Source organism: Arctopsyche grandis, chromosome 3, assembly GCF_051622035.1.
Source record: "Arctopsyche grandis isolate Sample6627 chromosome 3, ASM5162203v2, whole genome shotgun sequence".
NCBI lineage: Eukaryota > Metazoa > Arthropoda > Insecta > Trichoptera > Hydropsychidae > Arctopsyche > Arctopsyche grandis.
In genome coordinates this window covers 37,077,379-37,098,760 of record NC_135357.1, presented here as the reverse complement: position 1 = coordinate 37,098,760, position 21,382 = coordinate 37,077,379, and the positions used below count along the sequence as shown (strand labels likewise).

At 33.7% G+C, this 21,382-nt stretch overlaps 1 protein-coding gene across 2 annotated transcripts; it reads right to left on the bottom strand.

Annotated features, from left to right (window-relative positions):
• Positions 1-5,148: 5,148 nt before the first annotated feature.
• Positions 5,149-18,279, bottom strand: LOC143909343 (modular serine protease-like). Of its 2 annotated transcripts, none has more exons than XM_077427274.1 (14): positions 18,176-18,279; positions 17,455-17,634; positions 12,797-12,836; positions 12,408-12,670; positions 10,482-10,506; positions 10,203-10,408; positions 8,611-8,674; positions 8,333-8,532; positions 8,029-8,235; positions 7,788-7,949; positions 7,143-7,270; positions 6,888-7,067; positions 5,635-5,803; positions 5,149-5,484 (listed from the first exon to the last, which is right to left on the bottom strand). In XM_077427274.1, exons 2-14 carry the CDS (start codon positions 17,528-17,530, stop codon positions 5,276-5,278), a joined length of 1,929 nt encoding a protein of 642 aa, XP_077283400.1. In that variant the 5' UTR covers positions 17,531-17,634; positions 18,176-18,279; the 3' UTR covers positions 5,149-5,275. The 2 variants fall into 2 exon arrangements, with proteins under 2 accessions (XP_077283400.1, XP_077283401.1); XM_077427275.1 differs by lacking the exon at positions 18,176-18,279 and adding an exon at positions 17,734-17,797.
• Between the last annotated feature and the right edge of the window lie 3,103 nt (positions 18,280-21,382).

Sequence of the window (21,382 nt, the reverse complement as noted above, 5' to 3'; positions counted from 1 at the left end):
AAATTGAATCGCCTTGTAAATCTGCGGTTATTTTGCACTAGCAATTATATTTATCATCACATTTGATAACATTTGACCCACAAATAAAACTTACGTGTGTAGATATAAATTTCATATAGAAAACTGGAACAATTATTTTGATGAAATTTTTCATTCCACCTATTTCTGGCTTAAAAAATGCATCGAAATGTGTCTCGACTTTGGAAAAACTCATTTGGGGAATCAAATTATCAATTTCATCCAGTACAAATTCGCGCACTATTACCTAGTCGAATCCTACTCAATACGTTAAGGCAGCGGTTTCCAAACTTTATGCTACACGCCTCCCTAAAAAAAAAATTTTTTTGCCGCGCCTCCCCACCTTTTATTTTTTAATAGATATAATAATATAGACACGCTTTAAATAATAAACCTTTATTTTAAAAAAAATACTTAACCCTACAATAGACAGAAGATTAAAAAGGTTTTGTTATAACTTAAATTTATACAAACACGTATATTTATTTTTATAATAAACTACATCTAACACATCAAAATTTAATGCGACGGATGTTGTTGTTTGTTGGCACAAAGTTTATCAAATCTTGGGGGCAATATGGAGAGTGCCACTCGTAACTACTTTTCGACTATTAACCTGGCTCGATATTTGGTTTTCATTGCAGCTAGTGCCGAAAAGCCCGTTTCGCATAAATAAGATGTTACAAACGGTAGAAGCACTTGCAATGCTTTTCAATACAAAGATTCATCCAAAATTTAATTATGGTTTCATTTTGAAACTTTTGTTTTAGTAAGCTATCGCATGATAATTCTATCAATTTTTCATTTTCGATGGTTGTCAGCTCGAATTCGTCTTCTTCATTGTAATTAAATGGATTCTGTATCCATAAAAACTTTGAGAAATCAAGGTCTTTGAAATAATTGGAAAAATGCAGCACTAAACCATCCAAGTGGTCAATAAAAAGATTTTTACTTGCTTCAATATTGGCTGTGGCCCAGAAATCTTTGGAAAGTGAAAACATATCCAACTCATTCTTTTGTAAATTTGATTTCCATAACTTCAACTTTTTAATGAAAGCTTTTACTTTGTCTTTTTGAACAAATGGATGTATTTATGATCCCTGCATTGATTTATTTAAACCGCTCAATTTTCCAAAAATTTCAACCAAATAGGCAAGTTTAACAATAAAATTTTCGTTCGTCCACAAATGTGCCTCTTCATGTTGGTTTTCTTCGAGAAAGGTTGCTATTTCTTCTTTGAGTTCAAACACCCTTTGAATCATTTTTGCACGAGATAGCCAGCGAACTTCACAATAATACAAAAGTGAGGTATAATTAGCTTCCATATCAGCACACAGCTTTGCGAACAGCCATGCTCTCAAAGGACTGTTCTTAATGTAGTTTATAATTTTTATAACTTTTGTAAAAATGCTGTTCAGTTCCTCGCTCATATTTTTTGACACTAGAGCTGCTCTGTGAAGCATACAGTGCGTCCAGATAGCATGTGGTGCTTTCTTTTTGACCAATGCTTGAAGACCTGCTTTGTGTCCGGACATTGAGTGAGCTCCGTCGGTACACAATCTAACGCAATTATTCCACTTTATGTCGTTTTCTTCAAAAAAGCTGTTTATTATATTAAAAATTTCAATGGATGTGGTCTTCCCAAGAATGGGTTTGCAAAATAATATATCTTCTAATAATTATTATTCGCGACATATCGAACATATGCTATTAAATGGGCATCTTTAGCTATATCAGTTGCCTCATCTACTTGTATTGCGAATTTTGAAGTACAAAGCCGAGAAACTAATTGATCGCAAATATCTTCAAATATATCATTGATTCTCCTTCCGACTGTATTATCAGCTAGTGGAATTTTTCTCAACTGTTTTGCATACGATTCGCCGAACATTATTCGAACCATATCAACAGCTGCTGGTAAAAGTAGGGTTTCTCCTATTATATGTGCTTTCTTACATTTTGCGATTCGGTAAGAGACATAGTACGAAGCCAATAATGCGTTTGGTGTAACTGAAAGTATTTTTTTGAACGTTTGCTTCTGAATATTTATCTCATCCAATTTTCTTTGAAAAAATTCTATGGGCTTTTCAACGTATTCAGAATGTAGAGTTTCTAGGTGCCGTTTTAATTTGACTGGTCTCATACTATCTGAAGCCAAAACTTTCGAACACAACAAACACATTGGTTTTTCCAAACCATCTATAATAACACTTGTGAATCCTAATGATAAATACGATGAACTGTATAGTCTTTTCTTCGAAGCTTTATCTCCATGTCCTTTTTTGATTTTATTTCCACTTGTATAAGCATCAGTATCTTCATCATTGTCGACTTTTCTCTTGTAATCACTCAAAAATTTATCCATTCGGCTAAAAAATATTTTATTGATATAATTTAAACAAATAATAATGAAATGTAATTATAAAAATATACTAACTATTATTTTCAGAAAGAAATCACGATAAAAACAATATCACATTCCGACAATACGCTTCAGTTGACACTTCAGCCACGAGTGACTTTTAAATTTGAGGTTATTGTTTCATGCAACTAGCGGTCGTTTTGTGCATTACCGAAAAAGAGCGTTTGCAAAGGCGCGATTTTTAAAATCTTCCTCTCCAGATATTTTTTATAGGAATTAAATGTAGATATAAAAATGAAAGAAAAATAAAAATAAACATTCATGCATTGAATTTTTACTGTTAAGCTACGATATGAAGTTTTATTTATTTGTAGATATTATGGTATGAAAATTATTTTTTTATAAAAGTTTTGGCGCCTCCCCTGGCAATAGTCCGCGCCTCCCAGTTTGGAAACCGCTGCGTTAAGGTCTAATGATAGGCTTAATTTACAACAAAGTTAACGATTATTGAAAAAATTGCGATCATGTTTATTAAAAATAAAATATTACATAGATACTGTAAAAACATGTGGTGGTGTTCTCTGTTATTATAAAAAAATTAAGGGTCGCAGAATAGGAGGCATATTCTGACTTATTTACAGCCACAGCAGGAGTACCACAGGGAAGCATGATAGGACCTCCTGATATTTCCTGAGTCGCAAGCGGAGGAGGAGTGGACCAAGGATTGAAAGATAAAACTTGACGAGCTCAAATCAATGCAAGTCACATTTACACTGTGACGAAGTGATATCAGACTTTCATCAACGGGTTACAAATTCCACAAGCTTATTCAGCCAAATATTTAGGACTGCATTTCGACTCAATGCTCACATGGAGGCGTCACAGTGTTTCTTCACAGTGTTCTTCATAATATGCTCTATTTTTTATAGAGCATATTCAAATCAATCAATAACATTCAGTATGCGGATGAAACTGTACTACTGGCCACTAACATAAATGATTTGCAAGCAACACTAGACGCAATTGTTTTGTATATGTAGCTCTAGAGCGGGGTTAAAATTGAATGTCAAAAAACTAAATGGATGATATTCATTAAACAAATAACTCTTTAAAAATTGACTTGATGGAAAGAATCAATCATTTCAGATATATTGGGTGCTATCTGGGTGAAACGTGTGAAAGTAACTATGAAATTCGTGTTACAGTGAAGCAGGTAGGTTTTAGTAGCACTGACCACCAACAAAGCTTTTTTATCACATTTTATCATTTAATCACCTTTTTGGGTCATTGGCACACAAGACAACTTTTAGACATCTCAATTTTTATCTGAGGTGGGGGAGGAGGTTAATGGTAATTTAACGGAAGACTACGACTTATAATTACATACAATATAAATATGAAGATATACTATGTATGTATGTATGTACATATGTATCTTTGAGATGAGAATATCAGAAATAAAATATTCCTTATTCAATATGCTCAGCAATAAAAAAACATGCCTCATCACCTGTGGGTCTGTATTAAATGTTTATACACAGCCTAACCGTTGTAATTGAGAGTGTTTTGTTTGTTTTGAAGTTTGTAATGAGCCGTTATAATTGAAAGTGGCATAAGTATACTTTTCTTAATTTCGAGAAATATTTCGCAAAACATTAAATATTAAAATTAATGTTTTGCGTTTAATAGTATTTAAAAATACTGGTGGGCTGTAATATGTTTATTCTGCTTTTCCAAGACTCTGGACATATAGAATTGAAAAAGTGATAACAGTTTGTGAATTTAGTTAAACAGAAATAGTGTTTATGGAACCCAAAATTGGACTACCACCAATTTCAAATATTACGGCTCATATGTATGTACATATGTAATAATACAACTTAAATTTGTTGTCCTAAAGGTCGGCCGACTTAAATTTTCAAATAAAAAAACATTATAATTATTTTTACTTTATTTTATAACAGAATATAATTTTTATCTAAACATTTATAACCACACCCCTTCTAGTTGGACGAAAATTCTGCGCCGATGATTTATTAATATTGTTGCGTAGGGGTGGGTGGAGGATCCAAGAAAAAGGCCAACAGTCGTTTCACAGCATTTATTGATGATTAAGGAGATATACGTACTGTCACTGCTCCGTCCAGAATGACATGATATCGCCTACGTACCGCCTTATAAGGGGTAGATCTCTCAGGACGTCTAATCTGTTTACCTACAGTATAGTCACGTATTCGGATATGTATTCCCACGGTATGAGAAGTGCAATCATTGTTTAGCTTTCATGCACTTAGCTCGTCGCTAATCCCTAAAACCACTTACACCGGTCTCACGGTCTCTCAGGACGTCTACCCGTCTTAATCCGCTCGCAGTTACTCGGCGGCTCTGTTTAGTATACGTTACAATATCTTAACATTTTCAGCTCCAGTAATTTATAAATTAAAATATCATTTACTGCAGCTGAAAGTCATTTATAATGTTATATTGAATCGAGTCTGCTCCTGAACTTTGTTTTAGTTGCAACATAATGTGAAAATCCAGAATCTCAAATTCGGAATGTGCTGGAAAACATACAGAATTATTGTGCTCAACTGTGGAAATTCAGAATTTCATAACTTTTTGGAGAGAGATGAAATTTTATCTTTTGTATTTAATAATTTTTATTAAATACTAGCTGAACCGGCATACGTTGCAATACCACAATAACGCATGCACTTCCCGTTCCCGTTCCCATTACCGTTCTTGTTCCCGTTCCCGTTACCGTTCTCATTAAAACTAAGAAGGATTTGTGATTCGATGAAACATACGTACATACATACATCCATACTGTTTAAAATATTCATATTGGAACTAAGATGGATTTGTTTGAATCGATGAAACATGTGATGGGTGATATTATTCATATTTATTTATTAAAGTGCTTAAGAAATTTCGATGCTTATATATAATAGTAAATATTGTATAGGAATTGGGTCGACAGGTTGTTCTGGTATCGTCAAGAGCTCCAGCACTGACTACACCCCTGATATACCATCTTGTGACACCTTTTTCAGTAGTGTTAAAGACTATGCCTCCGCCACTGTCACCACTGCATACTGTCGTACCTGCACAAAAAAATCAGTCACATCAACAACTAGAAACACACTAGGTTCATATTGCTTCATAGTCCCAACATCCAAAATTCAGAAAAAAGAACCTGAAATTCAGATTGACTTGTGATATGTCGGGACTACGATAAGTAGTTATGTACTTGCCTCTATCCAAGAAGCCGGCACAGAATTTGTCTGAAGTTATATACTTTTTGAACTCCTCCGGTATCCCATCTATACACTTGTCGTATTCCACCACCGGTACTTCTGCCAATTTTAATTGAGGCGATGCAGAGTTAGTATTTCCTGCTTCGGTCACACCCCAACCAACGACCTGTTAAATAATGAACAAATCTATTTACAGATTAACAAACCTAGTCTTCGTTAGACATCTGTTAATGAGATAATTCGCCAAATATTTGTTTATAGCTGATAATCTAATATATATTTTTTCGAAAGAGACTTTGTAAGTATTATTGGTTAGGATTCGGTTGGGAACTTCGAAAACAAATCAAAATTTTCATGATATGTGGACGGGGGACGGGGGGCGCCGGGGGCGAAGACCCGAGGGGTGCTGGAGGCGAATGTCCCCGGTGACGCGCTGGGGGCATTCGCCGAGGGGGAACTTCGTAAAAAAAACAGTTTCTATGACGATTCGATATATATTTTTTTCGATTCAAATAAATTAAATAAAAAAAATATATATATTTACTATTAGATTCACCATGTTTAAGCTGTTTATATTACAAATACTGAGCGAAGCCGGGTAAAACAACTAGTCTAATATATAATTTCGAAAGTGACTTTGTAAGTATCGTTGGTTGGGCATCGGAAACAAGTCAGTTTCTATGTCGATTTAATTGGTTGAATTTATATTTTTTTTCGATTCAAATAAATTGAATAATAAGGGAAACGTAAAGGAGGTTTGTAAAAATACCAATAATTTTATTTTACTACCGCCATCTATGTTTAAAACTAAAAACTGGATAGACGTCAATCACTTTTTAGAAATTCAAATTTCAAACGCGTCTTACACGATATTTTTGCACCATCGTAATGGCGGAGGATCCATTTACTTATATTGATGACCAACATGAGCAATATGGCAAAGTATGAAAACGATCGGATAAGAGTCAAATTTAAATACTGAGCGAAGCCGGGTAAAGCAACTAGTTTTCTATATAAAAAAAGTCTTTAGAAAAAAACAATTTTTTTCATAACATGAAAATCAAGTAAATATACATATTATTGAACCTTTTTTACTATAAAGTTCATTGGCGTCCAACAAACTTCCATGTAATTTTGTAGTCTAAATTCGGTATTTAATTTAGTATTTACCGGTTTACCTGCCGGTAAATTTACCGGCAAACCGGTAATGAACTTTCAATGCATACAAATATGAATTCAGCTTTACACACTTTTCCCACGTTTCCAGGTAAGAGCTGTAGGTTGTTGAAGCCTTGATCGATAAGATCGATGCAAATGGCATGCACCATATTGTGAAAGTCGAATGGAGTCTTGAGAATCAAAACGGCGAGATCTTCTTGCAGGCTGTATTTGTGGCCGCCGTATCTGACCGGGACTTTAATCGTCTCAATCTGGAATTATAACTGAAAATTATACACGGCAAACAAACAAATTGTAAAGCATTTGACACACTTTTAATTATTTACGTCAGATATTTGCTTATACGACGCGTTGTCGTCGATCTCATGTATCCAATCTCTGTAGTATTTTCCAGCAGCAACAGCATAATTTTGAGCATTCTGAATCAATCCACCGATGTCGAAACAATGAGCAGCTTCGTTTGAAATGAAAATTATATTATAATTAGACTCTCAATAACTATTATATTATATATAACAAACGAATCGAGTAAGCAAATTTATCAAATCGTTAATAATATCAAATATCCAGGTCTGACCAGCAGCACAACAGATATACTCAGAAAAATATTTTCAATCGAGGTCAGCTCATGGGATCGAACCTCTCGACGCTAAGCAGAAGCTTAACGATCGAGCTATGCTGCTGGCAAATATGTTCAAAGCATATGTTCAAAACACAACACAATCAAACAGATGATTCAAGTTACAATTATGTGCGTATGTAACAATGAAGTATATAATCTTTTACTATCGTTTTTTTTTTGTTTTTGAAAATATTCTCTAATACAATAAATTTTTAAGAAATAAAGCATTTATGTAGAGTTTGCCGATGAATTTCTACGTTTGTGGTTACTTTTAGTTTGAGACTATTTAACCGACATGCAATAAAGCAATTACTAATACATCTTTGGGTTCAAATTCAAAATTACATACCGCTGATGACAATCTTTCTGCTGATAATTGTTCCACCGCAAATTTGAGAGAAAACTTCATCCGTGCCGTAGCTATAGATGCCGACGTGCCAAGGCGACCCACCAACAATCTCTGCTCGGCCACCTAATACATTTCCAGCACCCTCTACTATCTGCCCACAATCTGTCAAAGACATATGCGTATTTGTCAAACATTTATATAAATATGTGTCTAAATAAAAAAGCTCGAAATTAATCAGCACCTGGTCTGCATTTTGGAGTTCGGTTGTCCCATACGCCGTTTTTGCACGACAACACTATCAAATTTCGTTCGAATGTAGGCACGTGGTATTCCTTGCATATTGTGGTGACAGTTGTTCGATCTGGCAATGTATTATTGCAATCAATAAATTCACCTCTATACAAACATTTGAAGTCAACTGTCGACGACTCAAGCGGCGCACAGAATTCTGTAAGAATTTCAAAGTTTCGTGAATATTTTATCAGGAACATTTAGTCTTTGATCGTTTTGACGTTACATCTACAAAATGTAGGATTAAAACTCACTGACACACTGCACTTCATCGCTCCATTTTCCACCTTCTTCACAAAATATATTGCTGGGTCCATGTAGACCGAAGCCAGGATTACACGTATATATTACAATTGTGAATGGATCAACCAGTGCTCCAGGAGGCATCTCTTGATTTCCAACCTTATATTTACCATTTTCTGGATAAGCTGGCAACGCGCATTTGTCGGATCTCCTTAAAACAAATCAAAACAATTCATGTAATTTAAGTATGTGTTATATGACCAGCTACTATAAATAATTGAGTATATACCCTGTTGTTCGTGTGTCAAGGGTCGTTGGTTTACTGGTTGTGGGAGATGGTGGAGCGTTATCACCTGTCAACATGCATGTGAATTTTATACAATACACCGTCTCAGTGGAAATATTAGAAAACAGGTTACTTAAACTATGTAGAAACACTTGAAATTGATAGCTGTCTCCACTTGTTCAATCTTCGTGCAGCTTGAGCGCATGCGCTTTAGAGTTTTGACAGATTACACGGGAACTGGTTGGTGTCTTGCAACTTTTCGTGCGTCATGTCACGTTACACACGTCAAATCAGAGGAAATAAGTTTAGTGGACTGATTGGAGACATAATAGCTAAGCGAAGCCTTTGGTTTTATTTTTTTTTATTTATAAAGTAAGTACATGTCGATTTTCTTTGGAATAACTCATCATCCATAACTTGCCTCTTTATTTTTAATATCCAATGAAATTAAAAATAGAAAAAATATTACTGTACAATAATTAAAGTTGAAAGTAGCACCAGTCCACCTACTATTTTATATGTATTTAAGTTATCGATTATTAATTAATCAGTGAGTAAGGACAATGTGTAATTTATGCATAGTAATATGCAAGGAAAAAATACGATTGTATTTTTTCAGCGAGCAGAAGTTTTTTACTAGCGTCTCTTAGCTCGCTTTAGATTTTTTCGTCTGACGAAATTTGGGTACTTATCCGATCGTTTTCAATTTTTGTCATTTTGCTCGGTTTGGTCATCAATATACGTGGAAATCAAACCCGCCATAACGATGGTGAAACGTAATCGTAATAGACACGTTTGAAAATACTCCATTATCGTTTTCGGTGACTCTTCCGATAGTTTTTTCCCTTTTCGCCCCCCTCTCGCTATGTCAGATTTTAATTATTAAAACGCCTATAAAATTTTCTTTTTTCCCTCGATATTTTATAATATTTGCATTATATGCTCTCTTTATCTCTCTTATATATTTTTAATTCACTCGTAGGTTGTATAATGAATGTTAAATAGCGTGATGTTTTGTCGAATAGCGTGGTGTTTCGGCCAAAAGTCGAATGACGTTTATATCTGTTATTTATATCTACGCGTGCCGACAGGTCCTAATCACGTTACTTCATACAGGTTTACATACATATAATTAGTCATTCTGAATTACATATCATCAAATACGATGGTCTTTTTGGACAGTACGATACTTTATAGTTCTATTCTCGAAACTTCTGACCATTTATTCAAAAATATACGGTTATATTTCAGCGATAGTGGCTTTGAGAACACGAACGAATAGTAATAGGAAACCATGCATGAAACGTTTGCCAAAAAAGATGAAAATAATCGATATGATTATTACAATGTTTAATTAACATTTTTCGCATACCGTTAGTTGCTAATCGCTGCTTTAAACGATTATGGCTAATACTGGGTTGACACGATGCAAGTAGCTTGGGCGAGTTACTTGGATCGGATAACCTGTTGCCACGCTGCGAGTAACTTCCAAGCTACCCATCCAAGTTACTCGGTCCACGCTACTCGCATCTTGTCAACTCGGTATAAATGACGTTTCTTTCCCCGCAAAAGCTGAATTTAAACATGGTACTCACTCTCGCATCGAACGGGCTCACCCCAAGAACCATCTTTCCGACAGACGACGAAACCCTGTCCAACAAGATTATATCCATCTTCACAACTATAAGCAATTTGGGTGAAGGTGGAAACACGTTCGCCTGCAGTCACCGGAGTTGTGGGCCCAATTACGTCATAATAGCCATTTTCCGGTTGTTCTGGTAGCACACACGAATCCGTTATGCTACGCAATTCAAACTCAAAATTAAAAAATTAAAAAATCAAAGTAAGTGGTTGGATGAGAAACGGAAACTAACTTTGAGGTGATCTTGCCAGTGGTTTCTGAAAGAAAAAAACAAACCGAAAATCATTTTTATAACAACACAATTTTCATTTTCAAAAACACGTCAAGTAGCAATTGAACTCATGCATTTTCAATTGCTATATATTATTTGAAAATAAGAAGTACACAGTAATAATCCAGTGCATCTCAAACTTTTCAGTTTGGTGGATCAGTAAAAAAAAATTCCAAACGGTGCCGAATAAATTAAAAATTTTTCTTTTTTTATGACTTTTAAATTTGTAATATTAGCCAATTCTATAAGGATCTATTAACTATTACATTTACTAAAGAAATGCAAAAGTAGTTTTTTTTTTAATTTTATGAGATTAAATTATTTAATCTCACAAAAATTAAATATTTATTTATTTAACATACTTGGGGGAGGCGGAAAAGCCGATAGATCCAAGTGGTTTGATTTATACATATGTAAAGTAAATGAGAAAAAAGTAAAAATACATTCAAAATGACTATGAATAGGAGAGAAAAAAGTAAACAAGAAACAGAAATAAGATATTGGGAAAGAAGAATTACAGAAATCTTTTAAGTTTAAGAAATACATCAAGCTTATTCTTAAACATATTGTTACGTACGCCGCGGATTAAACGAATAGAATCCCAGAGACTATGTGACCATTCAAGGGTTATCTGTTATCGGATTAACTAAGTGCTTGCACTTAGACCAACGGATATCTGTTATCGGATTAACTAAGTGCTTGCACTTACTTCCAGGATTATATCTGGACTCTAAGTGCATTTAGGCTAAACAATGACCGTTATTAGGCTTTTCTCAGAATCGGTACGGGGAGACCCAATGTCGTGGAAATACATATCCGAATACGTGACTATACAGTAGGTAAACAGATTAGACGTCCTGAGAGATCGACCCTTTATAAGGCGGTACGTAGGCGATATCATGTCATTCTGGACTGAGCACTGCCAGTGCGTGTATCTCCTTAATCATCAATAAATGCTGTGAAACGACTGTTGGCCTTTTACTTGGATCCTCCACCCACCCCTACGTAACAATATTAAGGTTATCCGAAATTAAAATATTATTGGCAAGACTGAAACCACTCTGTTTGAAAAGAAGGAATCTCTGATCAATTTATTAGATTCAAAATAAGTCAAAGCGAGTGACCTATGAGGTGAATTTTTTCGTTGAATGTAATTTATTTATTTATTTATTTATTTATTCTAAACAGACCATTGTGGCATAACAGGAATTCCTAAAGCGCCACAATGGTCAAAAAATATAACACAAAAACAAAATAACAATTAAACATAAACATAAATACATCCATACATAAACATAAAAAATAGCATTTATAATAACAGATAAAGTAAAAATATCAAATAAAATATAGCATAAGGAATGCCTTGCACCTACAGCCAGTTTCAATAATTCAAAAATTGGACATATGACATTTATAATGATTATTTAGCATTTTAAAGACCTCGATTAAGTTATTCTTCTCGTCTCCAGTGTCGTGAGATTCATTCTTTTCAATCTTTCGTTATAAGACAGTGAATTAAGTTCAGAAGGAATCTTTGTAATTCTCCTTTGTACCCTTTCGATACATATAACATATTTTTTAAAAATTGGATTCCATATGCTAAAAGCGTATTCTATGTAGTTTAGGTCTGATAAAAGTTTTGTATATGTTTGATAATAATAGATACAAGGCTAGAGTGCAAATAAAAAGGTCCATCATAAAAATTAACAAAGCACGGCAAACAATTACCAATGAACGGCACGCTTCCGATCCTATCTCTATTCATGAGCAATACATTTCTTTATTTACTAAGAGCCAAATCAACACCCTGTACACGACCCTAGCCTGCGCATATTTTCTGTGTGAAATGGAACAACCTTTGCATGCAGAGAATTTGAGATAACTCACTTTTGCAGATGATGTCGTGACTCCACTTGCCTTCGTTGAGACATACGACAATACCTCTGAACGTGGAATCTCGCGCCATCAATTCGTATTTATCATTACAGTGGTATACCAGCAGGGTTGTTTGTTGCACCTTGTCTCCGGGTGATCCCTTCTCTCCGATCATGTCATAGTTGCCATTTTCGGGCTGGGCGGGTAACGTACAACTTGGACTCTCCGATTTATCGACATCGCTTATTCTACTGGTTATTAGGCTCCCGGGCTCGCTAAAATTACAAATGTTCTTTTAGCATTTTCTCAATCACTTGATTGAGCAAGTATACATACAACAATGCATAATATTAGATGCGCAATAAAATCTAAATTTTAAAATTAAAAAAAGCCATCAATACCCAAAATAGACTCTGTCATCATTCTGTGGAGCAGCAAATCCTTAAACAAAAACAAAAGTTTTTTATTCATTGAATTAAATTATTTTTTTGTTCTTAACTGAATGAATTGTTACGTATACTAAAAAGAGCCGCCGAGTAATTGCGATCGGATTAGGCCGGGTAGCGTCCTGAGAGACCGTGAGACCGGTGTAAGTGGTTTTAAGGATTAGCGACAAGCTAAGTGCATGTAAGCTAAACAATGATTGCAGTTCTCATACCGTATTAATACATATCCGAATACGTGACTATACAGTAGGTAAACAGATAAGACGTCCTGAGAGATCTACCCCTTATAAGGCGGTACGTAGGCGATATCATGTCATTCTGGACTGAGCAGTGACAGTGCGTGTATCTCCTTAATCATCAATAAATGCTGTGAAACGACTGTTGGCCTTTTACTTGGATCCTCCACCCACCCCTACGCAACAGTATCATATGAGCCGTTATATTTGAATGTGGCTTGAGTCCAATTTTTAGAAAAACGAGTTTAAGCTAGAATTAGGTAAACACAGATATATTTTTGTATATTTACGAAAAAAATAGTATAATATCCTAATGAAATTAAAAATAGATAAAATATAATTGTACAATAACACTGTTCGACAAATGACGACTTTTTTTTGGTTCAGAGATGAGATATGACTTTTCTTATACATACATAGATCTATGCCCAGTGAACACGAATCTGGTAATAAAAATGTTAATTCGCTGCTCGAGATTCGGAGATATATACACCATCCAAATAAAAATGTTTCAATAGAAAATACAATGTATAGATATAACTTTCCTATAAGTAACATAGTGCTGTTTACTCAAATGTTCAATTTCTTCTCGTACATGAGCAGCAACACTATTTATCACATTTATCGATTTAATAATTCCAACAAATATACAAGATATAGTTTGACCAGAACACTATCCCAATAAACATCTTTCAATAGAAATACTCAATATAAAATAATATTAACAGTGGGAAAAAAGCCCAAGTGAAAATACGTACTTTTGACATTTGATTCGAACTGGACGACTACTTAGAGAGATTTGAAAGCTGAAAAGTATTACAAAAGAAAGATAAAATACCCGACTATAGATTCCAATATTCATTTAGAACAGGAAATGGTCAGATTTTGAGACATCTACCGAACAACACCATGATATAGAAAAATTGCGCGATTTAAAAAACACATATATGTCCGAATCTCGAGCCAATCAACATTTTTTATTACCATATTCGTGTTTACTGGGCATAGATCTATAAGAAAAGTCATATCTTGTCTCTGAACCATTTTTCGTGTCGAACAGTGTAATTATATGTAGTTGAAAGTGGCGCCAGTCCACCTACTATTTTATTCTTATTTTTATATGTATTTAAGTTATCGATTATTAATTAATCAGTAAGTAAGAAAAATGTGTAATTTATCTATAGAAATATGCAAGGAAAAAATACGCCATTTGTCAGCGAGCAGAATTTTTTTACTAGCCACTTCGTAGCCCGCTTTCGATTTTTTCGTCTGACGAAATTTGGGTTATTATCCACACTCTTCCGATCGTTTTGCTCAGTTTGGTCATCATAATATGTATGTGGAAATCAAATCCGCCATTGCGATGGTGAAAAATAATCGTAATAGATACGTTTGAAAACACTCCATTATAGTTTTCGGTGACGTCTATAAGAAAGTTACCGTATTTATCCACACTCTTACGATCGTTGTTTACCTGTTCGCCACCCTCTCGCTATGTCAGATTTTAATTGTATAAACGCCCATAACTTTTTATTTCTTCACTCTATATTTTATAAAATTTGCATTATAGGCTCTCTTTATCTCTCTTATATATTTGTGCTTCACTCGTAGATTATATAATGATTGTTAAAATGAATGTTAAATGGCTGGTGTTAAGTCGAATAGCGTGGTGTTTCGGCCAAATATCAAATGTCTATTACTATTATTTTTTATGTCTATTACTATTATTTTATCCATCGTACTGGCAGAATTGATTTAAATATCCATCGTTGACCAAAGTTTCAAAACGATCGAAAGAATGTAGGAATTTCGCCCGAACCATTAGCGAAATGAAACATACATAGGATTGTAAATAAGAGATAAGAGAGATAAAAAATGACGACTTACACGAAAACCATGTGAACTGTATAAGAGGTATGTAAAAATGGCAAAGTATCAAAACAATCGGAAGACTGCAGGAATATCGAAGTGACACTGAATCGATATCGAAGTGAAAACATAGTAAATTGTAAACATAGTAGGCTTGTAAAAATAGATTGACGTCACTTTTAATTATAACGGGTTTTATGACGATTTTAGGGTAATTGGACTATTCGTCACATTGGGGTGGTCACAAAGAAAATTTTTGCCATGAAAATCGCGAATACACAATATTTGGCACTCAAGTTCTCGTTACTATGATAGTTATCGTTAGTATGATGGACTTTTCGGCTGCCAGATGTTCCGTTATAGAGATTTTAGTGACTTTGTGACGAGTAATTTGTGACCAGTAATCACCGAACCCGATTTTAGTTAGCATTCGCATGTAGATAACTTTTAATAGGTTATCGTATATACATTTTTATGTATAGTGTTATTAATCCAAAATAATAAAAAAATTAGTATATTCTCACTTCTATTTATGCTCAATTATATGTGTGTATGTACATACATATTTATACATACATATAGACGAGGAAAATTTGTCTATATATTCATTTTCAAAAAACTTACTTAGTACTTACATGTACATATGTAGTATGAAAATAATAATATTTGGTGCCTCTTTAGTATGCGGTGTAGCTTCACATTTTTATTTTAATATGCGGTCTCACTTTTCAGTTCTTGCGTGTGACAGTGACACTGAATAATATCGACCCAAACAACCTAATCTTAAATCAACAAGGCCAACCCTAACTTAACCTAACCTAACCTATCCTGACACTTAAATAAATAGGTGTTGGCTGATAAGATTTTCTTTTTTGTGAAACTATTGATGAAATAAAACTTAACAAAAATACCAATAATTTTATTTTACTACCGCCATCTATGTTTAAAACTAAAAACTGGATAAACGTCAGGCACTTTTCAGAAATTCAAATTTCAAACGCGTCTAAAACGATATTTTTTCTCCATCGTAATGGCGGAGGATACATTTACTTATATTGATGACCAAAATGAGCAATTTGGCAAAGTATGAAAATGATCAGATAAGAGGCAATTTTTTTCCTGAATTGTAATCGTAAGTGAAGTATAAAAGAGGTGTGCAAAAATTATAGTAAACAGGTCGTTGCTACGATACAAATAAAAACAAAACGTCGATTCAAATGTAGATCGCATACTAAAGTAGCACCCAATATTTTATCGTATACTTAGCGTTATCACGTAAATTCAAAAGCAACAATACATACCAATATAATATATACATACATACATGAGTAAATAAGTTAAATTAAGTCTGTTCTTAACGCACCGGTTTAGGTATATAGAAAATAAATTATTATTTTTAAATTTGTATGCCGAACGATATTCGATCTTCCAAATAGTATTTAATAATTATATTCATATTCAAATGAATTTTATAGAATCAATCGTGTAGTGAAACGACCAATGATAAGAAATGTCTCGTACCGAAACGACCAATGATAAGAAATGTCATTTCAATAAACAAATTTAAGATTGAAAAAAAAATAATGTAAAAACATATGGTATGCACATATTTATATGTTACAGTGAAAGCATATTTCAAGTGAAAATATATATTTCACCAATTCAAGCAGTGAAAATGTATCATGTAATGAATTTATAACGTTTAAATCAAATTTAACCCAACATAGGGCCAACCCTTACTTAACCTAACCTATCCTAATCCTTAAATAATACCAACACTACTAAATCTAATCTTAAATGAATAAAACCAACCCTGAAAATGTAACTGGTTATGATTTTCACCGAAATGTCAGTGAAAATATATTTTCACTGTGACATACTCGTATATATATACATATGTACATATGTATAAATATGTACAAAATTATAATGAATAAATAAATATGTATGTACATATTATATATCAGATTATATTGATTATAAGGATTGTAAATAGGTTTTTGAGTTCTTTTTCCTATTATGCTGTAGATTAACATTAGAATAATATAATACTATGATTACTAACCAAATTAAATTAAATTGTAAAATAGAAAATGATCAGTAGATCAGTAGCTATTAAAATAGATATAAGATGTATTGTGAACTTATATAATTTCGTAATAATAAAAAGCATTTAAAAAGAAAAAAAAGAAATATTATATTGACCGTGTACGAATGTTCAAGAATAAAAATAAAATATAAAATGAAGGCCAAATATAGTTTTCAATATATGATTTGATTGCAAATGTCACTATTTATCAATTTTTTTTTATCAAATATTAGTTATTTAGCAATATAAACATACATAGTACATACGAGATACGATACACACATATATGCCATTAAAACTGTTTTTTTTGCTTCGTCGGTGGAGCGAGAGAAAAAACAATACATAACCACAAATGAATGAATTCAGTTAGTGGACAACGATGTGATGAGAAGTGATGTTATGAAGGTCGTCGTGATCACCTGGACCTGGGGATAGTAGCGAGGTCAGCAGCACCAACTTCACTATTGATCGAGGATTCCATTTCAGACGATCCATGCTGACCAGCTCCGGAATAAGACTACATGAAGTGTGGCTCTCGTATCATGGTAACATTCCGCCTGATAATGTTTGACCTGACGATACCCTGACCTGACGACGCACTGCAAAGAAAACAGGTTTCATGTAACACTGAAATGACCGCAGAAATATACATAAACCAGTTCTCAGTGCAAATTTGTTTCGATTTCAAAATAATATACGATTTTGAACTCGGCTTCAGATACACGAATGAATCTAAAGCAGCCTGTACCTAGTGTTGTAAGAGAATATTCTCGGATAACGAGAATATTCCGAGAGTATTCTCCAAAAGATTATTCGAGAATTTTGTTTTTTCTTGGTTATTTATAGTTTATAGTTTTGACCATTGTGGCATTACAGAAAGAACAATGGCCTAAATTTGATAAAGAAGAAAAACAAAAGATAAAATACATAATATAAAAATAATAAAGCAAAAGCAGAAAAACATGATAAAATAAAATAAAAACATCTCTAGATGTTGTTTAGCTTTTTAGATGATTCTTTGACATTTTTTCCTTCTGACGACACTGAGACACCACCACCATGTACGTTTTCCGCGAAATTCTCACAAGAATGCTTGTTAACTCTGGAAGCAATAAATTATACATATATATTTTGACGAACCTCTTTTTAGTTCAGAAACGATTTGGTCGTGTGACAAAGTTTTTGGTCGTGTGACACTTTTCCGTAAGCTGCCCAACCGTACGAAATTATATGCGAACCAGAACAAATGATTCGATTTTTTTTTTTTCGATTCATAGACGCCGATTTGATTTTTTTCGATTCAATGGATTCACCCCCGCGGGGGCGCAAGGGGTGTAGTTCTATGGGGACCCGCCAGGGGCGCCACAAGGGGCGCAGCCCCATGGGGCCCCGAAGGAGGCGCAGCCTTATGGGGCTCCGAAGGGGGCGCAGCCACATGGGGCCCCGAAGTGGGCCCAGGGGGGCGCAGCCTCATGGGGCGCAGCCGTCATCGAACAAATGATTCAATTTTTTTTTTCGATTCATAGGCGCCGATTTGATTTTTTTCGATTTAATGGATTCAAAGTCCGAGCGGGGGCGCAAGGGGTGCAGTTTCATAGGGCCCCGCCAAGGGCGCCACAGGAGGCGCAACCTCATGGGGCCCCGAAGGGGGTGCAGAGGGGCGCAGCCTCATGAGGCACAGAGGGGCGAAGCCCTTAACAGAAATTGCTCATGGGGGCGCAGAGGGCAAAGCCCTAGAAGGCAAAAGCTCAGGGAGCGCCGTGGGCGAAGCCCTAGAAGGAAAAAGAATTTAATTTTTTTAATTTTTTTTTTTTAATAAAATGTTTACTATTAGATTCGTCATGTTTAAGCGGTTTATATTATAAATACTGAGCGAAGCCGGGTAATACAGCTAGTAATAATATAAAAAATAGTTTACATATTTTAAGTTGATTTTTTGTGTATTATTTATTAACTTTTCCGACTATAAATTTGCTTTGAAAAAAAAAGTAGGTGGTGCTCGCCGTCCTACCGATATTTTAGAATGTGCTCTAGGGTACAAAAAGGTTGGGAAGCCCTGCACCAAGCCTTCACAAAGGTTTTATTACGCTCATAAGATGTTGCACATTCTTAATTCGAAGAATTATCCAAAGTTATGTCATTTCAACAAATTTGTAAAGTTAGGTGGCTATCGAGTCATTTTTCGTAGTTATTATAATGTTTTAATAGATAAGTGCAAAAAAAATTCTCAAATTCGCGTCTTGATAACGATTTTGAATTATGTTTTGGATGAACTATCATCAATGTGCAAATATTTTCAATAGAGAACTATGACAAAATTCCAATTTTTACTATTTTTAAAAAATTCGGAAAAGTCAAATAAACTGGTAAAAAAAAGACTTTTTATTTCAGACAGTCGCTATTTTGCGAAAAAATTTTTGTTTGACTTTTCCGTAGTTCATGCCATAGCAGCATTTGTTTGGATTAAGAATTAATTTGCTTTTTTGATTTTGAATTACTAGGAGGGTTGGAATCGTGTTAACCAGGGCGCACCGTTTTTTTGAGACCCCTCACTTCATCAGCCTGTAACTTTTTGAATTTTGAATTTTTCCTTTGATTTTTTTTATTTATTCTTCAAATATTAATAAATATTTGATAAAATAATGGCTACTAAAATATTTTTTGTTTTTTTTTATTGCAACTGAAAAAATACCTAAAATTCATGCATCTAGACTAGAATACCCCCTTAAGGTGCACGCAGATTATTATATTATTAAAAAAATGGCAAAAAAAAGTTGGTGTACTTTGTAGGTTAAGAAATTATTAAGTATAAAAAGTAAAATATTAATATATAATTGTATTGTATGGCCTCATACTGTATATTGCGCTACGGTGCTTAATCTACGAGTATTTAGTGGATTGTGTATTGATAAACTGCAGAAAGTGCAGAATAGAGCAATACGTGCAATTTTGAATGTGAGGAAACGTAAGAATGTTAGAAGTATGTTAGATGAATTGAAATGGTTGGATATTAGAAATAGTCTTAAATTAAGCACTTTAAAATTTGTATATAAGCTTGATAAGAATATATTACCCAATTTAATATAATCATATAGTTAAGAATAGATATATTAGATATTTTCCACAGAGGTGTTCAAATATACAATGCCCTTTCTGAGAGCATTACATTGAGGAGCTAGTAACATTGGTGCTTTCTTGAGGTGTGTTAATGGATACCTCTGTAGAAGATATGGGTGTTAATTTTTACGTATTATAATTATATATGTAAGTTTAATAAAATGCTATGTTTGGAATTATATTATATTATTTTAGGATTACTAATTATAGTTTTGTTAATTTTGTCAACTGTGTTATATTATAGTTGTTAGTTTTAGTTTAAAATTGTTGATTGTGAAATTGTGAAATAATTTTCTATTTAATAATAAATAAATTAAATTAAAAAAATATATTATATCTTAACAAAATCATTTCCTTAGATTCATCTATATCACCAAAAGCACGCAAAGTAATTTTGGAATACAAATAGTATTTTTAGTGCTGATTTAAAAATCTGTAGTAAAAAGATTTTTTTTTGTGGGTTAAAACATCCTAGCTGCATAAGTCTGCTAATGATAATGAATGTATCGAGTCTGCTCCTGAACTGTGTTTTAGTTGGTACATAATGTGAAAAATAAGTATCTCAAATTTAGCATGGGTTGGAAACCAATCAAATATATTCAAATATATTCAACAGTGGAAATTATTTATTTATTTATTTATTTATTTTAAACAGACCATTGTGGCATAACAGGAATTCCTAAAGCGCCACAATGGTCAAAAAATATAACACAAAAAAGAAAAAAAACAAAATAACAATTAAACATAAACATAAATACATCCATACATACATAAAAAATAGCATTTAATAATAACAGATAAAGTAAAAATATCAAATAAAATATAGCATAAGGAATGCCTTGCACCTACAGCCAGTTTCAATAAATATGTAAGAAACAACTACAAATACAAAACATCCCTGTAAGGCCCAAATGGAAGAGAGTTAATCAAAATTTCACTCATAAATCACAATCAATCATGAAAACAATGATGAGCGCAGACTACCAGATAAATGGGTTAGAGTAATTTCCGACAATTTACGCTCACTAAGGTGGAAAATATCACATTCAGTCTCGGCAGCAACGATTTCATTAAGAAGTCGGATAGCTCTTGGAATAGGAGCCATTCGAAAAAGGACTGTGCGGGCAGGAGGTACAGCCAGCAAATGATGATGTCTACCACGCACATAGTGATTAGGGACATAAAGCCCCAACTGCTCCAGCAACAACGGGCATGACGTATTACCACGTA